Source organism: Engystomops pustulosus, chromosome 1 (assembly GCF_040894005.1).
Source record: "Engystomops pustulosus chromosome 1, aEngPut4.maternal, whole genome shotgun sequence".
Taxonomy (NCBI): domain Eukaryota; kingdom Metazoa; phylum Chordata; class Amphibia; order Anura; family Leptodactylidae; genus Engystomops; species Engystomops pustulosus.
The window spans coordinates 47,311,788-47,339,259 of record NC_092411.1 but is presented as its reverse complement, the minus strand read 5'-3'; the positions used below and the strand labels follow the sequence as shown (position 1 = coordinate 47,339,259).

Genomic DNA, 27,472 nt, shown 5'->3' with positions numbered 1-27,472 from the left:
TAATTGTCATAAAGAGACGTATTAAAGTTTGTGTAGAATGTACTTTTATTATGTATTTGATAAGGCGACACGCTGGTGGTCAGAGTATTTTTTGTCTGAGGAATATCTTGAACTGAGTAAATTGATAGAGATAAGATGATTGAGGGTGTGGCCACACATGGCGCTTGTGTTGTGTTTTCTAATGCAATGCAAGCACCCGGGTCCCTCTTTGCAATCAGCATGTTATAGAGCAGGATAGGTAGAACCGATTAATATATAGTTGTGTGGGAAAAGATTTTTTGTAACTTGTTTTTTAAAATCCATTAAAAGGAAATGTTGGCAAGGTAATTCTTTACTCAAGCCATGGTCTTAAGTATTCTACATCTTAAAGGAAATCTACCGTCAAAATCCAGCATGTTAAACTAGGAGGACTTACTCATAGATCCAAACACTGGGACTGTTCCTTCCTTTTAAAATCAATTCAATGCTAACACCAGAATAAAGATAATGGGGGAGATTTATCAGTGCTTCTATGTCAGTTTCTTAGCGTAAATCACTGATATAATTGCAATTTCTTGAGCAATGCGACGTGGGGGTGTGGCAAGAGTGATGGCGTATGAGAAATCTCCCCCAATTAGTTTATCAATTCCCCTGCCCTTTCTATTTGTTAGACTCCAGTGAATGCACCTATATAGCAAATGACAGCCTTCTAATTAGCAATGTATTGAACAGCCCACTGGAGTGGGTCTTATCCCTGAAGATTCAGGAGAGACACCACGGCACCTCCATTAAAATCTTGAAGCTTTATTCCAAATTCAGTAAAAATCACTTGGTATGTGACAATACAGGCAGGCTATACAGCATTAATCACCCTACGCGTTTGGCATGAAGTCTTGAGTAAGGACTTTGTCCGAAACGCGTAGGAGATTAATGCTGTACAGCCTGTCTGTACTGTCACATACAATATCATGTGATTTTTACTGAATTTTATTGAAGCTTCAAGACTTTAATGGAGGTGCCACAGTGTCTCTCCTGAATCTTCAGGGTTAAAGTTTGTTTGTATGCCGTCAGCAACCACCTGATTGAGATTTGATGTGAATATGCCTTCTTCTTCACATGTGTCTGAAGTGATGCTTTTTCTTTCACCCTCAACAGTGACTCATCTAAGGTAAAAAGCGACTCTTCTCGTCTCATTTGCATATTACTTTGTAGGCATTTTTTTTAGAGATAAACGTGAGCATTTTAAAATAAAAGAGGGAATTTTTAAAAGGATATTTCATACCCTACCCAAGGGAAACCCTTTAAATGATTAAAAGTTCTACTAAATCCTTTCCCACAATCCTATATGGATCAATTCTCTCAATTCATCTTCCCTTAAAACATACTACCACGCTTATTGTGAATTTATTTTTTTTTTTTTAAAGAGGACCTTCTTCACTGCACTTTTTTCTTTCTTTAATATCTACACCTTTGCGGATTTAAAACCACAATTTCTAGTGTTCTGTTAGTTGCAGCTCCCAATTTGCTCTTTGTATTCTCTAGTTTCCTGGGCTGGAACCTTATTAGCATACCGAGTGTCCATATTAAATGGACACTCTAGTTTCCTGGGCTGGAACCTTATTAGCATACCGAGTGTCCATATTAAATGGAATTATTGCTTGGAAATGTTAGGAGCTAGAGGAAAATTCCAACCATGCCAAAATTGGTAGAGTAAGGCTTCATTTAGACGAATATATGCATACATCCGGCTCGCTGGAGAGGGGTGGCACGGCATATGGCCTTTGCCGTCTATGGGGGAGGTTTGTACGGCCGCAAGCTGGTGGCTGTACATACGCTCCCCCATAAGTTTATGTGTTTGTGTAACCCTGATTAACATAGGCCCACACTTCTGTGTTGCCTGCCTTGACCTCCGGATAATGTCCATTGGGAACATATATAATATATATATATATATATATATATATATATATATATATATATATATATATATATTGATTTTGAAGTATCCATAAAAAATATTGCTCATATGTCATATTATTTAAGTACGTTACTACCTCATATGCTTAAAAGTTTGTCAAAACCAAGAAACAAAAAATGATGATAACAGATGTCCACAATAACATCAGCAATAGTATATGTGACTGGTATACACATTGTACAATGATAGAATACAAGCCGTATTACCCCTACTCCATGCTTACCCCGGATGCATTATATACAGTGCATTGTGCATACACCATACTGAATGGCCCCAGTAATATCTCTCTATACAGTATAAAGACCACTATTATCTGTGCATAGTTCAGAAATGGGAAAGCTTCACGCTGTATTTTTCTTCTAAAATGAAAAGGCTTTTCAATTTCTGTCCGTGTACATGGTTGGCTGAGCTGTATTACTACGAGCCATCCCCGATATCGTGTCTGTATTATACTTTAAAGACTTAGACGAGAGAGCCTGGAAATATGCATCCTATTCCCCATCTCAGAGTGTGATATGTCTTCCTCATGGCTTCCTCCACATTGCAGTAGGCCCTGTTTATTTCGCTTGGTGCTAAGATCCACTTGCTTATTCCACACATTTGTTTTCAGGTGCCAGGTTGACCTGTCGGCCTTAAGCAAAGAACAAACTCACAAACTGAAGCTGAATTTGGAAGAAGGGGAAGGTTGTCTGGTTCTTCTAGTGACTCTGACAGCTTCAGCTGCCATCACTGTCTCCGACCTCTCTGTCAACTGCTCGGAGGATCAAAAAGAGCGTAAGGAAATTCTGCGGAGATACGTACGTAATACCAATTAGCTGTCTATCACATAGTCTTTTACTGGCTAGAAAACCCTGAGTGGACACTATTTAGGCGATGAAAGCAGAACTGTAATTATATCCAGCCATATGGAAGTAAAATATATAGAGAAATGTATAGTCAGTGACTATACAAATTGCAATAATTATACTAAAAAAAGTGTTTTCTCTAGTAAAATTGAAATAAACAGTGTAACTGGTAAACATTACTTTGGATAAAAGAAAATAAGATAGTTTTCTATTTTTATGCATTTATATATCTTATATATTTACTTGGAGAAAAATTTCATGAGGGTAAATTATGAAAGATCAGGACAATTACTTGTATGTATATATATTTAGTATTGTATATACTAAATTTATGTAGGCTGTGCAGTACACAGTATATACCACATATTTTTATTTTCATAGGTTTTCTGAGATTTTATACAGATTTTTTTAACTTAATTATGTTTTATGGAATTTTGGACTGTTGCGGTGTCCACACTTAGGTATTTTTGGTAGGTTTATTAGGTTTACACTGGGTTACCCTGGACTTGTCATATATATATATATATATATATATATATATATATATATATATATATATATAGGCAGTCCCCGGGTTACATACAAGATAGGGTCTGTAGGTTTGTTCTTAAGTTGAATTTGTATGTAAGTCGGAACTGTATACTTTATAATTGTAAGACCAGCCAAAATTTTTTGGGTGTCTGTCACTATTGTATTTTAAAAATGTTGGGTTGTCATAAGAACCAGGATTAACACTAAAGCTTCATTGGAGACATCATTTATAACTGTTACAGCTAATTATTGTAGCCAAGGACTAAAGTTCAGTAAATTACCAAAATCCAGAGGTCTGTTTGTAACTAGGGGTTGTCTGTAAGTCGAGTGTTCTTAAGTAGGGGACCGCCTGTATATATATATATATATATATATATATATATATATATATATATATATATATATATATATACAGGCGGTGCCTACTTACAGAACACCTGACTTACAGATGACCCCTAGTTACAAACGGACCTCTGGATGTTCGTAATTTACAGTACTTTTGCCTTATGCTACAACAAAGAGCTAAAACAGTTATCAAAGGCATCTGTAATGAAGCTTTATTGTTAGTCCTGGTTCTTATGACAATCCAATATTTTTAAAATCCAATTGTCACACAGATAAAAAAAAAAATGTGTCTGGGGCTACAATGATAAAGTATACAGTCCCGACTGACATACAAATTCAACTTAAGAACAAACCTACACAACCTATCTTGTAAGTAACCCGGGGACCGCCTGGATATATATATATATATATATATATGTATGTGTGTGTGTGTATGTATATATGTATAGTAAAAATAGAATATCTGGTTATACACTCAGAAATATACTGTATAATTTAAGTTATATTTGCCATCTTTTAAACCTACATAAAGTTATAATAAGCATAAAATTTTTGATCTTCCATTATTATTATTACTACTTTTTAGTATTGGTGTTGTGACCGCATAGCTTGTAGTGCACAGAGCAGAGAAGTCCTTGGCAGTTCTCCATGTAGGACAGAGAGTGGAGCTCTAATACCAGTGTATGGATACGGAGACTATCTCTAGAAAGGATGTACAAGAGAGGAGAAATAGCTATTTCCACTTACTATCACAAAGCTTTTATTGTACAATAGTGCAGGTGTTTAGAAGGCTTCTCTAGACACTCAGCCATTAAACCAAACTCTGCCTAACAAAGGGACGCTTAATTTTTCTCCTAGATTATAAAATATTTCTACTCCCTGACTGCAACCCTTTCAATAACTGAATTTAATAAAGATGTACCTTATCAGGCAGTGCAGATAACATGAAGTGCTGGTACTAATGCCGTACAATATTCCTCAAACAGATTAGCTGGATGTGCGCCTCGGTAAATGTATTCAGGCTATCTGCAGTGAATCAGCTGTCGGCTAATGCTTGTACAACTCATACACCAATAGCGTTATCATAAACACACTTATAGAGGTGACTCCGCACGGCTAAACAAAACCTTTCATTCAGGAAAACTAATGGAGACTGAAGTGAGTGGATTGAGCTAGTTGGAGCGGATTTATTATAACAACAATCGTGCAGGTTTTTAGCGCTCTTATCCTCCTCCTATATCAGGGCATACGGGATAGCCTACAATGTCATGAACAGGGAGTACTTAGGCGGGCTGAGGTTTAACAAGAGACCAGGGCATCCAATAGAGATTTGTTCTAGCTGCAAAAAAGTAGGATATTATGTAGGAATTAAAGGTAACCCATCACCATGAAAATGCATCTACATACAGCGTGTTATAGAACAGTGGCAGATGAGCAGTACGATGTATAGTTTTGCTGGAAACGATGTAGTATGACTTGTCATTTGTCCACTTATCTCACTCATATCTCTGCTTTTTCTTAAAGGGAACCTAATAAATAAACCTAATAAACCACTACCAGTATGTTGTCAAGCTGCTGAATACCACCACAGTGTGGTGGCATCATCCAGAAAACCAACTGATGTGACGGATGTGAACTGGTTTTATAAAGTCAAAGTGGCAGAGATTTTAACACTGAAGTCAAGCTCTCTCTTCCTCAGAAAGCCCACTTCACTGTTATTGATGGTCCTGCATTAAGAGACATCACTAAGCACAGTGAAGGAGGCACAGCCAGAGTTTCCCACATTGACTTCAACGTTGAACTTTCCTCCTCCTTGACTTTATACAACCAATTTACCTCTCACTTCAAAGGTGATTTTCTGGATAATTCCACCACCATGGGCCACGAAGGAAACAAAAACTTGTAGGTGTTACCCTGCTTGACAATATTCTGGTAGTGGTTTATTAGGCTAGTTGCTGATGACAGGTTCTCTTTAAATGAAGAGTTTTTTATGGTGGTTCTATCAGTGATCGGCCTTCCTTCTTTGATTGTGCTACAGAGATATTTGTCACTCGTTGATAGGACCTTCTCCATGACTTCGCAAGATAAAGAAGTGAAAGGCTGGGGAAGTAAGAGTTCTTCTTACTTTGCCAATTAAGGCCACCTTGTAAGGCAGACCCTTAATATCAAGCACTTTCAGGAATCCTAATGACATGATGGAGGATTGAAGCCAAACCAGTATATCTATTTTAGAAGGAACAGATTCCCAATTGTAAAAAGTGCACTTTGTTCTTCTTGCATCTCTTCAGAACAGTGTAGGTTACTAGTTTGGCTGAGTGAGAGGCTTTTGACTAGAGTCGGGAAGTAAGAGTACTTTTTATGGAGACTTTGCCAATAGAGGCCGCCGTGTTGGTGTGTGGAAGATTATATCCATTGCTGCTCCACAAAGGGATTCTAGGAAATACGCAAATACGTTTTCCATGATAGAATAAGGAAAATAATGTATCATGTATAAATAATAAATAACAAGTTATAACAAGGTGGCGTTCATAAAAACAACTTTTAACAGGGAAAGGGTACATTCACAACAAGGTCTACTTGTCCGTCCATAGCTCAGGCGAGCACACATCAGTGCGCTGGAGAGGAGGAGGGATGAACACTGCTCACCCCTCTTCTCTCGAAAGGGAAATAGCGTGCATGGCCGTTCTTACTGCCAAAGATAGATCAAGCTCTGTCTTTTTTGCGGTGATGGCAGAGTACAGTGATCACACAATCTGCTCACTATACTGTGCTTGGTGCCATAGGTCTCTAGGAGGCGTATATATCCGGCTGCGAACTTTGGTCGGATATACACACCCACACAGCCATGTGAATGGGGCCTAAGTATTGGGTCACCCATACTATAAATAACATGTTGTCTGGGAGCAGTGTCCCAAGGCAGCAGGACTCAGGACTTCCGGGACGTCCCCGTGTCCTGCTGGCTTCTGGAACATGGAGGGGGCTCTGTTGTCATCACTGTATGCACACCCCCTTTGTCATGACTAGTTTTTGGCGAGTGATATGAATGGTTATAACATAGGGAATGTGCAGACAGGAATGATTGCACGGCTGCCGCCATCCACCAGGAGCCAGCAAGACATGGGACATCACAGGAAGATCAGATCCAAAATTTAACAGGGTGAATATAATATGGGTGATCCTATTATCTTAAAGTTTGTCAAGTAGCCAAGTATTCCAAAGTTTACTTGTTACAAGAAAAATTAATAATTACATGAAATAGAATATGTTTTCAGATCCTTCATGGATCTGCCATATGTATTCTATCTCATGTGATTTGCTTTTACAAAATAAACCTTGGAGGACATTGGCCTTCCTAAAGATTCAGTGAGGCACATTTACTAAGGATCTTGCGTCATTTTTCTGTCGGACTTTACACGTTCTTTCCTGCGCAAACTGCTTGCACATGTATTTAAGAAGTGTCCGTGCCACATATGTGTCACAGGCGAGCCTTTTGTGCTGTGGCTGCACTTCTCTTCAGGTGACACATATTTCATCATTCAAAAGGTGGTACTGGTGCTCGATCGGACTGTGCGCCACATTTGCATGCAAAGTCTGACAGAAGTGTGTCACACGCCCCATGTTTAAGGTGCACCAGGAAAAAAATGGTGCAGTCTGTCGTATGCATATGGAACTTATATTTGATCTCTTATACTTAGCTAGTTTGGCATTTCATTATTGCCACCACAGTGTAGAAACTGTGGGTGTTACGTGGACCCACCATGGGCCAATGTACTATATATTATATGTAAGGAGTGCATTAGGTATGGCTGTTCATGCTGAGGTAGTTTTATCAAATTCACTGTAAGATCTGGTCAGAAGTGGAGGTATGGTCAGACATGACCATTACTGGGGTAAGTCCTTAAGGGGTTCTCATCCAGGATTGGTAAAAAAATCCTTTGAGAAAACAGTCCAGTGATACCCGCCAACATGTGGTGATGCAACATAAGATCAAGATAAGATGATGCCTTAAAATAAAAGAACCCGTACCTACCACACTCCAGTGTTCATGTGCTGTCATTATGACGTTAGCTTGCAGCTTCTGTATACAAACAGTGACCGGCAGTGATGGGAGTTATACGCTGGAAGGGGAGGTATAAGAGAGGTATTTTTATTTATAAGAGAATCATTTAAAGCAACATCTTAGAATCATCTAAGCAACATCGCTAGTTATTCCTACCTTTATCTACAATATGTTAGTAGCAACAGGGCTTTTGATTAATTCATGTTCCAGAATTGTAGTAGGATTGTTGGGGTGTCCTCACATTGTTGTGCATGAAACCGCTTCATATCCCCCCCCTCTGAGTAACTTTTATAGTTCTCATCTTAGGCATTTTGCAGCACTTAGTATAAGGGGGACAAAGATCAGCTCAATGCAAATGTGATGAAAATACCCCAGTACACTAAGTCCAGCTACAATTGTTATCAATTGTTATTGTTGTAACTAACAATGCACACAAAGTTATGATTATTCAGACCTCCAAGGCTAATACCTTATACTGTCTGCTGTTTTATATGGCCAATAATGCTAAAAGACTGCTTTTAAGGCATCACTGATTCTTCACGAAAATTCAGTGATCTCATGCAATAACTTTATATGGAGATGACCTTCTGTATAAGAAACAACCCAGTTTCTGGTGCAGAAGCACTGAAATAATCGCAATTTCTTATGTACATGTTGTTGAGGGCCGCAGCCACTGAGGAAGTGGGCCAGCAAGGGGTATTCCTGTCTCGTGCCTCCGTACTTTTTAAAAACCTGCAGGTTATTACGCAAAACTACGCCATGTCAGACTTGGCAAACTTTTTCCTGGTGGCTCTGCTACCTGACGGATACATCTAGATTAGAGATGAGCGAGCACTAAAATGCTCGGGTGCTCGTTATTCGGTACGAACTTTTCCCGATGCTCGAGTGCTCGTACCGAATAACGAGCCCCATTAAAGTCAATGGGAGACCCGAGCATTTTTTCACTAACACAACACATTAAAAGAACAGTAAATAATAACACATTCCACATGTTTCCAGATGTTTTAATTGTAAGAATACATTAAAAAAACACTATTCTTCACTTTACAGGTGTTCGCGCGTGTCTCCCGCTAAGTTCGGAGATGTGCGTCGAACATCTGGAATGTGAAGAATAGTGTTCTTTCAATGTGTTCTGCAATTAAATGGTCCTGTGTTCACTGTTTTCACAGTTTTAACTGTTTTTATTCTATTCTTCACTTTGCAGATGTTAGCACAAGTCTTCCGATAATGTCGGAGATGTGCGCGCACATCAACAATGTGAAGAATAGTGTTATTTGAATGTGTTCTGCACTTAAATGCTCTTGTTTTCACAGTTTGCACTGTTTTTATTCTATTCTTCACTTTGCAGATGTTCGCGCATGTCTCCCGCTAAGTTTGGAGATACGCGCTAACATCAGCAATGTGAAGAATAGAATAAAAACAGTGAAAACACGTTCATTTAAGTGCACATTGCAGAACACATTCAAATAACACTATTCTTTACATTGCTGATGTTCGGTGCACATCTCCGAACTTAGCGGGAGACACGCGCGAACACCTGTAAAGTGAAGAATAGTGTTTTATTAATGTATTCTTACAATTAAAATATCTGGAAACATGTGTTATGTGTTGAAGAACAGTGTAAACACTGTTCTTCTGTGTCTTTTATTAATTTAATGCTCGAACTCGAGCCGGCGAGATACTCGTCCGAGTAACGAGCCGGTCCGAGTATGCTAATACTCGACCGAGCAGTATACTCGGACGAGTATGCTCGCTCATCTCTAATCTAGATGTATCTGCTGCAAGGGGGGGGGGGGGTATATGAGCCGGTGTATGGTGAACACAAATATTACTTCTTTTTGTAAACTTCTACCACGAAGTAACACCATATCACACTGAAGAGAATCATAACTGCAGAATGCCTCACTTTTATTTTTGTAATAAGCAAACTTTAAATGCTAAAACTAAATTACCAGATATCCTCAATGGGGGATAAAACAAATATGTTTTTATAGGCACTGTTCAGTTAGATGTAATAGTCCAGGGTCCATAAAATCAATTTTCCTTGGATGTTCTCGCTTTTTACATCTTTTATTTTATTCAGTGTTGTTCTCCGTCCATGCACATAGTAGCATGCAAAAGCAGAACGGAAGAATCCTTTTTGATGTAAGGATTTCACATTTGGCAGACACCTGCTTAGGTCACCCAAGGCGCCTTTATTGCAAGTGTTTGTACTGTTAGTCGTTCTCGCTTCTAATTGCCATATTTTTGTCTGTGGCCGATGACCCATAGATACTGTACGAAAGAGCAAAAACAGATGGCTGAGCCACTTATGATAATTACACAATTGCCATCATTTCTATTGATTGTCTGTTTTATCTGTTTCTTTCTTCCCTTGGCCATATAACCTATAGAAATTATCATGCCACTGCAGAATAAATTGTATTTATGTATGACTTTCCTTCTCCGAGACACTTCTGGGTAAGACAGCTAATGAGTTGACCCTTCATCTAGATTGAAAAGTTCTCAGACAAGACATGATTAGGGGCTATTTAGCCTATTGGTAGCTGAAAGTTGGAGCCCTGCAAATTAAATGGACATCTATCCTGAACCAATAATGTAAAATGCCGAAAAAGATTATACAAGCTTCATCCTTTTTTTTATGTTCTTTAAGGATAAGGTCCGCTAATGGCTAGCAGACCAAGAGAGATTGCGTGACCTTTTCAGAACGGGTGTGCTGAACCCTCGGTTCCCCTTGTCACAGTTTAAAAACCGTAGGAGCTAGTTTAGAAAAGAAGTTGTTAGCATTCGATTTCTATTATGACATTTCACAGTCATCCGATTTAATGTCCCTTGACCGGATTGTCCACTGTGAGACGATGGGCTTGAAATGTTATTTAGAGCATTGATAAAAGGTGAGCGCTTCTAAGATGACAGCAAGTCATAAGGCTGCTGGTGTGACATTAATTTTCTCCATAACAGAGATGGAATAAGACGTCATAGTGACAAGCTGTCAATCAGCACTGGCCCCTCGGTGGAACTCGATGCCATAGGACCGGGTATTGCGTCTCCCATAATGGAGCTGAGCTGAGGCTCTCTCCTTGACAGCTGCAGCAACCATACAGAAAATATATTATACAGCCTTTCATTAAAAAAATAAAGAGGGCTCATCTCTGGAGCATTTCAATTTTTTTCCCATCTTTTCAAGGAAGAGCAAATTCACAGCAAATCATAGATTCCTATGCAGTGGTATTATTTTCTAGTCCCAGGAAAACATCCAGGTTTTTTTTTTTTTCATTGCTGATGACAATATTCATAAATAACACATCACAAATTCTGATAACAAATTGCTCCGTAGAGCCAGGTATTTATGATAATCTAGCATTTATATTTGCTTATTACAAAGCGGAGAGTTTATTATGGGTGCTTACTCTGTACAGAAGTTAATACATATTTATTATGATGCAATCCTACCAGTGCTCAGTATAGTAATAAGCCCATAATAAATCCCTGTCCCAAACACATTGCAGTCTGTACGTGTAATACTTTTTCATTAACTTTTTAACATCTTTCCAATAAAAACGGTTATGTTGCTTGCTGCATACTTTGCATTTGTTTAATATCTCTCACACGCACTAAGATATAGCCTTGTAAACAATGTTGGATTTTTGTGCCGCGGTTTAATTTGAGATGACGCTATTAATTATAGGATTCATAGGAGTATTTTTCTTTTCAAATATTTAGGCTGAAAACAGCTGAAGGCAGAAAAAGCGGGTGCAACGACGGTAACACTGTACTCCAAGACTGGAATCATACCAGGAGTTTTTTATTTTTCTATTTTAAAAAGCTTAAAAGTACAAAAAAACAAGAGTAGGAGGATTGGGGTAGAACAAAAAGACAAAGTTCATGATGGCAAAACACAGGGTATAGGTTCTGGAAAAGGTAAAGACAATCTACCATCAGATCATATATTTGGTACAAAAATCCAACTTTGATTACAAAAATGAAAGGGGGAACTAAGATTTCTTCCTCCAAAAAAATGTTTCACTCAAAGCTCCCTCTAGTGGTAGCTGTAGGCAGTCAAAATTTTTATTTTTTCACATCAATTAGTCCATCCATACCTCTGCATCTGCACAAGTCCATATTTATATTATTACAGTAATTTAAGTTTCAATTTTAATCAGTTCAGGGACATTTTTGTAATTCTGTCTCTTCCACCCTACCCTTTTTCCTAACTCTAAGTTTTAATAAACCAATTGGGTGCCCCAATACTTCAATAATTCAATACCCTCAAAAATCAAGGCAATTCATTTATGTATATGCAGATGATTTAGAGCTTAATTCTAGGAAAGGATTATGCAAATATGGTTTATCTCCCAGTAAGTCATTGCCTGACTTTTAAGAAACCTTGTTAGATGACTTGAGATTGAACCAAACCAGTAACTCAAAGACAGAGAAGTTATATATCAGGGCTTCTATTCCATAATAGTGGCACAAATGCTAGTGATCCTCCAGCACTTGCGATTATTTCCCCCTTCACGCCAGCTCTCTCCCAAGGGGACTTGGAGGGGCATAGAGAGTGGGCCGCTGTGGGGCGTTTCTAACCCGTACCTTCCTTTAAAGGTGAAGATTTGCAGGCTGTGGAATATTTCTACGTCAGGTAGGACCTTGCAAAAAAAAAAAGTGCTGTGCAGCCTGGCCACTGGATACATCAAGAGTGTCACTATATGATAAATAACCCCCATTGTCTCTATGTAGAGATTACTACTACTTCTCCTCAGCATGACCTACAAGACTTAAAATATCTGAAAAGGAACTCTATACCTAAAGGAAATCTACCACCAGAATCAAAGATTGTTAAAAAAGCACACTTATATGCTGGTGTGTGCCCTCTTTGGCAAGATCCAGTCTTCTGTTAGCTCCGTATGCTTCTGTTTATATGGAAAATGGGCTCCATAGCTGTAAATTGAGCCCGGAGCCCTCAGATTTATTTGCATAATTTTAAAGCCTTACATAAGAAGGTCATAAGAAGCTAAAAGAAGAGGGATCCTGGCAGAGGGGTGACACACCATTACGTCAGTTTGCTTGGTTTACAACCTTTGATCCTGGTGGTACATTTCCTTTAAAACACAATATTATGGGTCACATTTACTTACCTTTCCCGTTGACGCAGCCGATCCGGAATGTCTGACCAGGATTCAGAGCTGCCGCGATTAACTAAGATAGTGCGTCCAATTTCCTGCATGTTTCACTTCCTCACTGAGATCAGCCAGAGTTTACCTTCTTCTTCCTGGTGTATATGAGTGCTGATCTTGCGGCACAATTTCATTTTTATATTCCGCGGTTTGTCCGAATCAGTCGGGTTGTCCGACGGAACCGCCCCCCCCCCCCCTGATTATCTCGAGCGCCAAAAACCTGGGGCAATTCAGCGCAAAAATGAAAAATTCTGGAAAATCGACGGAAATGCGTCTGACGGACCCTTAGTAAATGTGCCCTAATGTGTCACTTTCTACATTCATTGCTAATCTTGATATGACACATTTTATAAATTTACACATTTATAAAATAAGCTTAAACTACTGCTATTTTACACGTTGGGATATATTCAATGACCTTGACATTTAGGGAATTGTGTGTTGTTCCTTAATTCTGATTTCCAGTGTACATTTGGCAACTATGAGATCCTAGTGATCCTACTGATGCAAAAAAAATCTGGACATTTTTAGGGGGAAATTTCAGGGTATATTGCATGGAATACTGTGCCTCTAGTTTATTCTACAGGAATCAGATTCATGTCTTTTGAAAGATGGGGAGTTAAAAAAGGGAAACATAAAAATAGATAAGGACTGCAGTGTTAACAGGTTAACTGACCCAAGATGGACATTTGGAGGAAGATTTATCATACGTATGATAGTGGCCATCCCTTCCCATGTCACGCTGGATACATGAAGTGGCTTAGTTTGCTTGTTTTTCAAAAGAATGTTCCCGCCCCTTGCCCGCACCCTCCTCCAGCAATAGCACCCCTCTACGCCCCCGCCATGCCCTCCATGCGTGGAGGTGATGTATTCGCTATTTAATTCGCAAATTCTTGCACTGAGCCAGAATTTGCAATTATTTCACTGCTTCTACACCAGAAAACAAACGTAGAAGCAGTGGTAAATCTCCCCCTTGGATTCTATCATCATTGCATAGATACTACTTTTTGCCATTAAAACATTTTTCAGTGTTCATGGAAACTTCCATTTTGTATAAAATTTATAAGAAAACAACATAAAACTAATATCATGAGTTGCACATTTGGAAGTTCAGTCCCAACACTTGTGACTTGCGATCCAGCAGTCACCTTTATGTCAGGAATGGAGTTAATAGGAAGAGACGTTTATGAGCCCCTGGTTTCTGTTGTCTTATAAACTCTCGGGTGAATTCAGAGTGAAACTTCAAAGAGTTTAGCGCAGAGCGGCGGTTCATTTCCAGGTCAGTCCTATGAAAATGAGTGGGCTGCTGCAAGAGGCAACACATAGGGCTTGAATCTGCATTTTCCTAATAATTCTGTGCAGAGATAGCAACACACATTAATTAAATGCAAGCTGTTAAAAGTGATACATTTTTCCGGTTGTTTCACAGATAAAAACACTATTTGATCCTATACAAAAGCCTATGTTCTTTATGTGTTAACACTTTAATACCTTAACTCCATTTTCATGTCAATCAACCATCTACAGCAATATCGTAGATTTCATTCTTGCAGGACAATATTGTTTTTTAATAAATTAAAGGGGTGTCCTATGATAATGTGTTTTCCTCTATCCCCTTGCTAATGGGTGGCCATTGTACTCCAAATGAATGGAGTGGCAGACACGCACCTTTCTGCTCCATTTACTAAGGGAAGTGCACCAGTTTTCTGTCGGACTTTGCGCGTTCTTTTAGGTGCAAACTGCTTGCACAGGTATTTAAGAAGTGTCTGCACCACAATTGTGTCACATGCGACCGTTGTGTGGCACGGCTGCACTGAGGGGGCGTTCCGGTGTTCAGTCGGACCGTGTGCCAGATTTATCATGCAAAGTCTGACAGAAATGTGTTGCACACCCTTTCTAAAGGTGCACCAAAAAAGTTGTGCACTCTGCCGGAGCAGTGCAGAGGGCATCATATTCATGAAGAACGTGCACAGAAATCCTGAATCTGGTGCCCTCTGTACTATGTGCCGTTTTCTTGTGTATAGTGCAGACTGCACTGTTCTTAGTAAATGTGCCCCTTTGTATCTCACTGATGGAGATAATACAACAGACCTCTGTTCTCATTATACATGGGGGTCCCAACACTGGTAGTAAATTGTCCCCTATCCACACATTTATTTTTCACTTTAGTAGCAGGACAACATCTTTAATACCTTTAAGGGATTCTCTAATTTGTAGGAACCATCCAATGACAATAGGATCCCGAAGCATCTCCTGTTGGGAGTCTTGAGACCAGCAGTGATCACTTGTAACTTGGCAGCATGTACACAATTTCCTTCACAGTGCAAATTAAAGGGGATTTTCAGGCACCCCCAGTAATCAGCTTTTTCAGGCACCTGGAGCTACACAGGGAGCTAAGAACTGCAGCTTATCAAGTAAATGGAAGCTGAGCCCCAGTAATCCTGTGTAGACATTACAGTGGAGGAAACCTTCTGCTGCCCAAATAGGTTCTGCTACATTAGGACTGCAGTCCCTCACCCAGGAGCACAAATTACAAGCAGCTTGACAGCAAAGCTGTAACTTAATTTTAACTAGTTGTGAACAGCCTCTTTCTTGTTCTTTCCCCAAATTTTGTAAAAAAACAAAACTTTCTAACAGTACAGATTCAATATATTATTATTACCTACTAACAGAGCACCTGACAGCTAAGTGACTGCTTATAGAGTAGTCTAGCATCTCCTTACAGACTGTCATCAAATCTGGTTTTTTAAAGCTGGTTATCTTACACCTCTTATATTAGGGTGCATTATGTAGCCCAAAAGAAAGGTAAGGAAGGGAGCTTATGTATTCTTCCCTAGTGCCTGCATAGAATAAATACAGGACCACCTCCCAAAAAGCCTAAATGTAGCAGATGTATCATGACTTATGCATCAGTTTTTGTTGTTCAAGGTATGAAAACAGCCCAATTTCTCACACATGTCATAAAAAATGCAACTTTTCAGCCATTTTGCTTCGCTGCGCCAATTTTATAAAAGGTTGACACTGCAGGGCTTGAGGCCTTGGAAAAATGTTGAAGGCTCTTTTTTTTCCATATCACACCAAGGGGGAGATTTAATATCAACAGGTAAAACTGTTCTAGTTTCCCATGAAAACCAATCAGAGCTCAGCTGTAGGAAAATGAAAGCTGAGCTCTGATTGGTTGCCATTGCCAACTGGAACAGTTATGCTCTAAGAGACTTATGATACATCTCCCCCCATGTTTACATTTTAGGAGGCCAGTGTCGTGTAACAAAGCACAGGAGACAAATATAATAAATAATCTATAAATCATCATACAAATCTCAGTAGCCTCAGAACGTGGTTAAAAATTAAAGCTAATGTGTATTGTTTTGTTAGTGACGGTAATAAATACACATTCATGGGCAGTAATTCCTAAAGTCATTTCTCTAACATTCAAAAACTTCTTTCTCTGTGTCAACGTAGAAACCGATTTTCATTTAACCACCTCTGAGACTCGGCATGAAAAATAAACAAATGTAAAAAGATTGAAAGTTAACAGGGCTCATAAATACTTTTTATATAAAGAAATATCATATTAATACACATAGGGGAATATACCTAGCTTAATCATTTCTCGTCTCGGAAAACCAAGGTCATATCTTCACTGTAAACAGGGAGCATTCACTTGGGACATATAATGTTAATATCATGGTGTGCGCTAACTGTCAGCTCTCTCATATTATTAATAAAAACATGGGCTGCTCTTTACCTCCATAACATTTTTATTGATAATTTTACAATCCAAAACTACTATTTTCACTGGCACAATGGCATACTTAACGTATTATGATCCGGAAATGTGAGGAAGCACGAGAATACTAATTTTTTTGGGGCATTTTGTCTTTTCAATTTGTTACCTAAGTTCTGGTGTGAAAATGGACACGTTTTTGTATGATGATCTTAACCTTTTTGGTATACAAAATGATATTCAAGGTCTTGGTAAATGACACGTACATTACTTCTAGACCGGCATGTCTCATGCATTTTAATGCCAAGGCCTGGTATTTTCTCTCAACTTATAGCAGGTTTTTGGTCTCGTTATTAGTTAACGGTGCCTAAGGTGTTGTGTAAAGTACCGAGCACCCTAGAAAGTAATAGTAATTGACAGAGGTATTTGTGTCCATCCGTTTTACATTGAAATACTAAATATATCAGCGTGTTCATGTATTGTGTGATGACAGATGATGCCAATTCATTTTGATGAATCTCTGGTGGATTAACAAACTAATCAGGAACTAAAATAATAAAATGTCATCTACACAGAAGTGTCCAATTTACCTTTCCGTAAATGTTCTAATGTTCTCCATTTTGTCTTGAAACAAATTCAGTACAGTATCACAATATATTAGCGAAACTCTTAGCTGAATGTCAGTGGATACAGCATAAAAAACTCCATAAAGAGTATTGCAAAATCATGTTTTTTTCGAAGGTGGTCATCTACTGACACTCTTGATATATGTTAATGGGATTCCTGTTCTTAGGATTTCGGGGGTGCCATTCTCATGATTGAGGTGGTCTCAGCAGTCGGACCCACAGTGATCACCAAGTTATCACTTAGGAAACTTTTTTAAATCAACTGAAATCAAATTGCATATCAAAACCAGTACAAATGTATCTCTTTTTTTTCTCAAACAAATAAACCTTATATGAAATAATAGTGAGAAAGGAGCTTTTGCTTTAAATTGAAAATAATAGTTTCAAGGCTTTTTGTATGTGACATTTACAAGAGAAAACTTTTAAGTCAGGAACCTGTCTGTTCTTTATCCTAGTAATTTTTACTCATCTTGGTTGACCTTGGAAGAAGTTTTGCATATTCATTAATTTTCAAATGAAAACACGAATATCAGTATAGAATATGTTATATCTTCACTGTGACAAAAAAAAGTATTTTTGTGTCTTTTTTTAAGTTAAAATTACTTTGTTCAAATTTTTTAAAAAATTGTTTCCTTGCTACATGGTATATGAATTGAAATATTAATCAAGGGGTATTTATCAAGAACTGCCGCATTTGTTTGTCCTTGATCAACAATTTCCTGGTCTCTGCTGGCCTCTACATATTGGTCCTATCTGGACTCACATGAAAAAAGTATTGGGAATCCCCACCCTGTGTAATGACAGGGCCAAGGAGTAAAGACCAGCATGGACTTGATAAGTATTGAATTGAAAAAGGCACAATTGGTTATGTGAGTACTATTTTTTTAATTTAATTTTTTTATCATTCAAAATCTTTATTTTGCATTTGTTATACGTAAGACAGTTATACATAAGATGTTAGCTGTAATTGGTTAGGAGCTTCTATAACTCCGACAGGAGCATTGATGGAGACTATACCTTTTCAAAAGTAAAGCCCTAAAAATAATCTTTAAGATGTATATAGGGATCTATTCTATGTCCTTGACACATAGGAGATAGTGAATAATGGGGTGGTGGGATAACATGGGGGTTTAGAGAAGGTATATAGGACAGAATAAAAGGACATGACAAAGACAGGATACCGCCTTGTCCGTTATGCGCTCCAGTCAGGGACAAGAGAGACACTCATGTCGCCGATCTAAATGCAGGGGACTGCTTAAAGACTATCCAGGGCATCCAGCACTCATGGTAGATGGCAAATGTGCTCGGTGGTCAGCTTCTCAATTCTCTAAATTCAAGAGACCTCAGCAAACCACTCGTCAACTGGGGGCCACCGTCAATTTCCACCACCTCGGGACAACTTACCAGCAGGCGACTAATCAGAGAGTGTGATGGTTTCCTAATTGTAAACTGGAAAAGAGAGAGTAGGGCAATAGCTGGGTCATTATCCAGTTTGATGTCCAATATTTTTTGCGCAAGAGCAAGGACTGTGTCCCAAAAACAGTGGATCCCAGGGCAGCACCAGCAGATATGTAGCATTGTGCCCCTGTCCAAAACTGGTCTGAAACAGAGAGAAAGAGGATGTGGAGAACTTGTTTCAAAGATCAAAGGCTCATTGCCAGCATGTTTTAGAGAAAGACTTTCACAGTTCATGCTCCTAACTCCGAGCAAATGGTGGAAGTGGTAGAGTGTCAGGGTCAGTAAGGTTCCTGTGGAGCTTCAGAGTAGTTTTAGAAACTTTGTAGAAATTAACAAATTTATGGTATTCTCACTTGACCTTGAAGGAGCTAGACTGACCAGCCAGAAGAGACTCCAGGGTGCATAAGTCTGTAAGGGTAGTGGGGAGAAGAAAGTCACCGGAGAGTCATTGCCGAGTCCATCCAAGAAACCCATAGACATTCCAGGGTGGGAGGATTGATTACCAGTAATTGGGGTGAGGTGGCCATCCTGGGTGAATAGGGACCACTTCCCCTTAGGCGATCGATGATAGTTAGCAGTGACTGTCACATGACATAGGGTTTTTAGAGCGTTTTATAAGCCGAAGGAGACAGCCAAGGGAGGTTTGACAACGGTATCCCCTAGAGCGCTTGGTCTACCACAGCCCAAGACTTAGCTAATGGGTGTCTGGAACAATCCAGGATCCGAGTTGCCAAAGACGAGATGTAGTAGGCCCTGCTGTTTTTTTCCTAGCTAGAACTGTTATAGAAACTCTAGAGGCCGAGGAAGACCAGATAAACTTAGAGAGGAGGGCCTCTAGCTACTGGAAAAAGGGGTTGGCCAGATGAAGGGGGATAGTCTGGAACTAATAAAACAGTCGGGGGAGGACATTCATTTTTACGCTGTTGATATGCTCCAGCTAAAAGACATGATGACAATCCCATTTGGCTAAGTCGCCCTTAATAGAGCACATCACCGGGGCATAGTTCAGGGAATAGAAGTCAGGCAAGTGAACTGGGATATGAACCCCCAGGTACTTCAGAGACCTGCCAGCCCAGGAGAAGGAGTAACACTACTTGATAAGATCAACCTCCGAGGGTGCAGACCGACCCCCATTACCACACTCTTAGAGACGTTAATCTTGTAATTCTGTGCAAACCGTATCTCTCAGGTATTTGCAAAAGAGCCGGTATTGATTGAAATGGTTTGGTAAGATAAAGTAACACAACATCAGCAAACTCTGAGCTTTTATATTGGTGGTGGCCAATGCAGCCACAAGATGCTGCATGCCAAAAGCGTACAACAGAGGGGAAAGGGGGCATCCGTATCGTGTCCCGTTTCTTATGAGAAAGGGCGTTTAGAGGTACCCATTTACCTAAAACCTAGCTCTGGAGTGCTATATAAAGCCATAGTACAAGCCAGCATTAGATGTTTAGAAGATTGGATGTGGTGTAAGAAAGAGAATGGTGGACTAGGCCTGCCAGATGGCCTCTGAGTCTGGTCGCCAGGATTTTCACGTAGAGTTTGGCATCTATGTTAAGGAGCAAAATGGGCCTGTAGCTACTGCAGGCCTGTGGGTTCTTCCCTTCCTTTGGGTTCAGGACCATGTTAGCTTGTAAGAAAGAAAGGGAATGGGGTTAGATATGGTGATGACATTAAACATAATACAGAGGACGGGAGAAAGTATGTCAGCCAACGTTTTGCAAAATGGGGGGGGTAAAGCCATCAGGAGTTGGACTCTTCCCATTGGGAAGGTCTTTAATGGCCGATTCCACCTCGAGGTGAAGGGTTTTTTCTATATCCTAAATAGTGGATAGGAATAGTTTCTGGGGGGGGAGGTTGTCAATAAAGTCCATGAGGGAACTAGGTAGGGGAGAGGACGTAAGGGAGCTAGCAGGGCGCGGTAAGTTATACAGGGCAGAATAACATTCATGAAAAGCCCCTGCTATGTCTTCAGTTTTATGAACTGTATGTCCCACTGAGGTCTTACATAAGGCTTCATGTCGATCCATCAGGGTCCTGGCTAAATGAGTGCTTGGTTTGTCCCGCCATTCGTATGTTGATCTGGCGCAATTTCCATTTTTTTTATTTTATAACTTATTTACATCCTTATTTAGAACATGCGTCCCTGCTAGACAGCTGTATATATCTAGATAAAAATATTTAATGTATATGCACTGGAACATTAGAAGATACTGTATAATGTGTTAGATGAACTATCATGTCACAGTGACAGTGTTGTCTTATTTTCCTGGTACATCCAGGAAAGTAATATAGTATAATTACCTATGTGAATAGGTAATGCATGTGTTTTGTTTATTACAGAGTCTTATGAGGTCCTTCAGCAATTTTAATGATGTGGGTTTCCTTCAAGTGAAAGTCATAAGAGCAGAGGGATTGATGGCAGCTGATGTCACAGGTAAGAAGCTATGAGATTTCCACAAGATTAATAAATGCTCTCCAAGCTGCCGTTAATTAAAATATGGGAAATATGTGAGTGAAATGTTTAGTTGTGATGACACATATTTGTTAGATTTTACTTCTGGGGCACAAACAATACCACAATGACAGAAGAAAAAGTGACATGTTTCCACTGGTGTTTGTGCAGGTTGGAGGGGGCAATAGAAAGATTAATTAAATTCATGTCTTCATGGATTGGTAGAATAATTATGCCAGGTATCTACGGATATACCCCACCCACCCAAAGGCCTAATATTTGTTTGACTGTAGCACAGTATATTTGTATAGAAGAACAGGCCAAACTAATGTGTTTAATTTATAATGGCCATTTTATTTTCAGCCTTAGGCCTCATGCACATGACCATGTGCTTTGACCGACTACCGGCAGTGCAAAAGATAGCGCAGGTCCTATTCCTGTAGTCACTTAATATGGACATCGGCATGGCGAATGTCGCGCACCCACCAATGTCCAATGGGCAAAGAAAGTCTGAGAAAGTATTGCAGGTTATTTTTTTGCATGGTAGAGAGGTGGTACATGGTGTGCATTCAAGTGACTAGTTCTCCCATCACTATGTTTAGTGCTTGGCAAATATATATGAGGAGTCAGTTTCTTACTTCTTTGTCATTACATGTGCCTTTGGTTTGCGCTGGAATTGTGTCGCATGCAATCAAATTGTGGCGCAGCTGCGCTGGCTTCCATTCAACAGAAATCACCTTAATCCAGATGCGAAAGTTGCGATTGTTTAAAAAGTTGAGAAAAGTCGCACATTTTTGCTCAACTCTGCGGCTGCCCCTGACCAGGCGCAGAAATTAGCTGGGGAACTGTTTGCCACTTTTGTTTTAAAAAGTTGCAAATGCACTACAGACCAAACGCCCCATGTATCAATAAAGAAAAACCACTAAGATACATCTGACCAGCAGGAAAGCCAAGAAAAGTCTCAAAAAACAGACAGAAAAAGTCAGACTTAAGATAAATGTGTCCCATGGATACTTAAGGGGGAATTTATCAGTGCTTCTATGCCAACTTCTTGTGCATTGCAAGAGATTGAGATTATTTTGCAGCTATGCCTCCTCCACACTATCTGGGCTTGGAGGGGGAGGCCCAGGTGGAGGTTTTTTTTCATTTCCTTTTATTTGGTTTGTGTATCAAAATATAAAATAAGAAGTGGATATGAAGAGAAAATTATAAATTACAATGCAAATGAGGATATCCCAATTTTACATTGTATAAATGAAAGTCCTCCCTTAACCTTGAAGGAGCATGTGTGATTCTCCCTTGTCGCTGGCACCCCAACCCAGTGCCCAAGTAACATTTTCTAAAGTCCTTCTCCAAAATGGAGTATCACAATTTGGACAGTATATCCCATCCCTCTGAGAGATGGCATCAGCCCCCATTCACCCAGGAGAGATGTTTGTCAGAGAACACAAACACTTCCTCGACCATCTCCTCGTTCTATACTGACTATTCCCCCAACTGGCCCTTTTCTCAAAATCTCAAATTGAAAGCTCCCAGTCTACGTCTCAATGCTTCTTGGCCGGGTAGAGGTTTTTAAATAAAACTGTACCAGGTCAGACCTAGGGTAGTTTAGCCCTGTGGCGCGGCCGCCCAAAGGATACATCAGGAGCCCTATGCCTCTTGATGTAATTCCCATGACAGGGGGCGTGTTGTTTATCATGCACCGGCGTATGATAAATTCCCCCCTTAAGATCAATTTTTCTAAACTCATGGAAAGCAGAAAAACCTAACAACAGCATGAAATCCAAACGTAATCCGAAATAAAGACATAACTGTAGAAGATATTTTGCTGTTTTAACAATTATCATGTGAACATCCCTATTAGCTTATGGTTTAACATTTAGCAGATTCACATTCATTAACAGGGCTACATCTAACTCCTTCTTGACAGCCCACTTAAAAACAGTCTGTTTTGCTGTCTGCGGGCTTTAATTAAGATGTGTTCAGTTCTGGCTCCTTTGCCCCCCACCCGCTGTGTCACAGACTGGCGATCAGACACTTTTAGATGGTCCAGCCCATGACTTTGACCTTCCAAGCAGTACTGCGTTCCCGGGGGAACCGTTCAACTCATGAGTTCTGATTTCACACTTCCAGGATGCCTCGGCTCTTTTAACAATGACAGGGAGACAAAGGCCTTTAGAGCAGGCCGCATGGGGACTTGTTTAAATTGGAAACTAGAGAGGAGTCAAGGAACAAGGTTATGGGCTACAGAACAGTGCTTTTAATAAAGAGCTCACAGCTCGGGTTCATTGCTATGGAGCCGGCTTCATTTCAATTAATTGAGCCATTTATCTGAATCATCTCACACCTCAATATTTCTCACCAGAAATTCCTGATAAGTATTGTCTTTAGCATAGCACTAATGCAGATAAATTAAAATCTAACTTTGTCACTTCCACTGTATTACTGTCCCGAAGCAATAAAGGTCAGCGTCTTGGCATTCATTAAAGATGCCCTGCGTTTTTTTACGGGTAAACCCTGAGACACATATTAATGACACATGAAGAATAATTTAGCTCTTCAATATGCAAATACCCAAATATAAATGCTTTGGGATGCACCCGATCCAGAACACATAGAGTAATTCTCAGTTTGTTGCCGGAATATAAGACTAACTAATTATTCCAGGATTAAGCCACAAAAATAATTTCTACGTGAAGGGGAATCTACCTGTCACCTGTGTCATAAGTTGGATGTGCCAATTATCATCGGGGGATTCATACAACGTACAGGGAATTTTAAAGTAGAAAACCCCTTTAATCCCTTCACGACTCCCATATGGCTACATACACTGTAATAGTACATGACGCATTTACGCATGTAGATGTCATCACAGTGGCCCACTTCTAACAGCTATATCTGCTGAACCCTGGCACCTAGAATCAAAATTATGCTGTCCTATTAAAGAGGAGCATCTAGGTGCCAAAGAACAGAAAATATCCAATATTTAAGTTTCTGTAAATATTAGATTTAAAGCTCTGAATTCCCTTCCCTAAGGATATTTTTCTCTTAAAACCCTTCGTGACCGAGGGTTGTTGGTGCCTAAATGTCCAAGTAAATTTTTGCAGTTCTGCTTTGGTTTTATCAAAATGACGATAACTTTGGAACCACTTTGTACACTCACCGGCCACTTTATTAGGTACACCATGCTAGTAACGGGTTAGACCCCCTTTTGCCTTCAGAACTGCCTCAATTCTTCGTGGCATAGATTCAACAAGGTGCTGGAAGCATTCCTCAGAGATTTTGGTCCATATTGACATGATGGCATCACATAGTTGCCGCAGATTTGTCGGCTGCACATCCATGATGCGAATCTCCCATTCCACCACATCCCAAAGATGTTCTATTGGATTGAGATCTGGTGACTGTGGAGGCCATTTGAGTACAGTGAACTCATTGTCATGTTCAAGAAACCAGTCTGGGATGATTCCAGCTTTATGACATGGCGCATTATCCTGCTGAAAGTAGCCATCAGATGTTTGGGTACATTGTGGTCATAAAGGGATGGACATGGTCAGCAACAATACTCAGGTAGGCTGTGGTGTTGCAACAATGCTCAATTGGTACCAAGGGGCCCAAAGAGTGCCAAGAAAATATTCCCCACACCATGACACCACCACCACCAGCCTGAACCGTTGATACAAGGCAGGATGGATCCATGCTTTCATGTTGTTGACGCCAAATTCTGACCCTACTATCCGAATGTCGCAGCAGAAATCGAGACTCATCAGACCAGGCAACGTTTTTCCAATCTTCTACTGTCCAATTTCGATGAGCTTGTGCAAATTGTAGCCTCAGTTTCCTGTTCTTAGCTGAAAGGAGTGGCACCCCGTGCGGTCTTCTGCTGCTGTAGCCCATCTGCCTCAAAGTTCGACGTACTGTGCGTTCAGAGATGCTCTTCTGCCTACCTTGGTTGTAACGGTCACTGTTGCCTTTCTATCAGCTCGAACCAGTCTGCCCATTCTCCTCTGACCTCTGGCATAAACAAGGCATTTCCACCCACAGAACTGCCGCTCACTGGATGTTTTTTCTTTTTCGGACCATTCTCTGTAAACCCTAGAGATGGTTGTGCGTGAAAATCCCAGTAGATCAGCAGTTTCTGAAAAACTCAGACCAGCCCTTCTGGCACCAACAACCATGCCACGTTCAAAGGCACTCAAATCACCTTTCTTCCCCATACTGATGCTCGGTTTGAACTGCAGGAGATTGTCTTGACCATGTCTACATGCCTAAATGCACTGAGTTGCCGCCATGTGATTGGCTGATTAGAAATTAAGTGTTAACAAGCAGTTGGACAGGTGTACCTAATAAAGTGGCCGGTGAGTGTATATCATAAACCTTTACCAAAACATGTTATAAATATGTAAGGTGTCAATCGGTCACCATTTTTTATGTTCAGAGGAAGAGGGTGCATGTACAATTGCAAAGTGTCTTCTGCAGCTTCACCTGCTTTATGCATTCAGCTGACACACTGGAGGGGGTGCTAACTGCAAACAGTCATATCCCTGGCACCTAGTAACACAATTCTGGTGTTATATTAAAGAGAATGTCCCTTTTAATATAATAGCGTGATTGTGTTTCTATGTGATATAGAACTGGAGACATCAACTCTCAAAGTTATAGTCGGGAATCAAGCTCTGTATTTAAAAATCACATTTTTTGCTGTAACAGTGGAATACCCCCGGTTTTGTTGCACAAAGAAACACAATCCTCATATGATATTAAAGGGGCGATTTAGGCTCTCTGGTTCAAAAGATATAACCGTTTAAATGTTGACCCTGCCATTTATGTACAAGCTATTTGCTTTGGGGCGTGTGCAAATGGGATGTATAGCCGTATGGCACCGGGATGGGGTTATTATGACACCAGAACTGTGTTTCTAGTTTAGCTGTCGGCTAAAGGCAGAATGGAGAAGGAAGAGAGCTTTCAGTTTGCAAAATTACATGCCCACTCTTCATCTGGAGCTTAATGTGGGGAAGGGTGATGGATTGATTTTGGTAAAGATTTACAAAATTTTACTACAAAAAAAACTAATTTTACTGGGCAGAATAGAGGCAAAAAAAAGCCTTTATTTTCACATATTTAGTAATTTGTCTGCTAATTCTTTAAAGAAAATACATGTACGGTAATTAGTAAAAATATCCTAGAACTGTAAAATATGGTCGGCACATTTAGTGACCAATAACCCTTTCCGCAGAGGGAATTCAGCATTTCCATTTTTTACTCCCCACATTTAAAAAATCTGTTTCTTTTTAATGTTTTCATGTAATGTCCTGTATGGGGGCTTAATATTTCATGCTGTGTACTGGGAATCGGAACAAAAAATTTCAAATGCAGTGAAATTGGGGAAAAAATGCATTTGCAGCATTTCCTTGTGACCTTAGTTTTTACGGCTTTCACTGTGCGCCCCAAATGACATGTCTCCTTTATTCTTTGCGTCGGTGCGATCACGGGGATACTAAATTTATATAGATTTTATGTTACTTTAATACATTTTAAAAAATTAAAACCTGAAAAAAAAAAAATCTTCATTTTGGCATCTTTTTGTGCTAATAACTTTTTCATACTTTGGTGTATGGAGCTGTCTTAGGCTAAATTCACACTAATGTGCCTGCCGTACCGTAGCACGGCAGGCACATGTCGGTGGCGGGGAGAAGAGGAGGGGATGAGCGTGTCTCACCCTTGTCTCTCTCCATAAAGAAACATGGGACATGTCCTATCTTTAACCCAGCTACGGAACGTTATGGTCCGTATGGCACCATGCGCCCTTTGCCATCTATAGGTGGACATATGTACGCTGTATATACGTCAGCCATATATATGTCCCCCATACTGCAATATGCAGCAAACACCCACCTGGTATGGAAAGTGCTCAGCCTGTGAGCCCTCTCCATACATGTGACATACATACTTATAATATCAGGATTGTGTTTCTATGTGAAATAGAACTGGAGATATCCAGTATTAAAGTTATTAGTTATTGAGTTAATAGTATTTAGAAGTAGGGTGTACTCTAGGGGATCAGTATGGAGAAATAACACTGTACCATTATATACTTGCGTATAAGACGAATTCTACAGCACAATTGCCACAGTTTTGCATTAAAACAAAACAAAATCTCTACTCACCTCACATGCTTGCTTTTCTCCCCCCTGGCTTCCCGGCAATGCAGCAGTTCAGGCAGAGGCAGGTCCATGCGCTGTGCCCGTGCACACTGCATGTACTGGCGTGAAGTTGCCGGGGAGGGTAAGCGGG

At 39.9% G+C, this 27,472-nt stretch overlaps 1 protein-coding gene across 7 annotated transcripts in view; it reads left to right on the top strand.

Annotated features, from left to right (window-relative positions):
* Positions 1–27,472, top strand: part of MCTP1 (multiple C2 and transmembrane domain containing 1) — a 486,374-nt gene that overhangs the window by 230,786 nt on the left and 228,116 nt on the right. For all 7 annotated transcript variants that reach the window (XM_072139702.1, XM_072139697.1, XM_072139695.1 and 4 more), the window contains 2 exons: positions 2,568–2,754; positions 21,067–21,160. In XM_072139702.1, the coding sequence (XP_071995803.1) occupies positions 2,568–2,754; positions 21,067–21,160 (281 nt within the window). The remainder of the gene's footprint in view (positions 1–2,567; positions 2,755–21,066; positions 21,161–27,472) is intronic.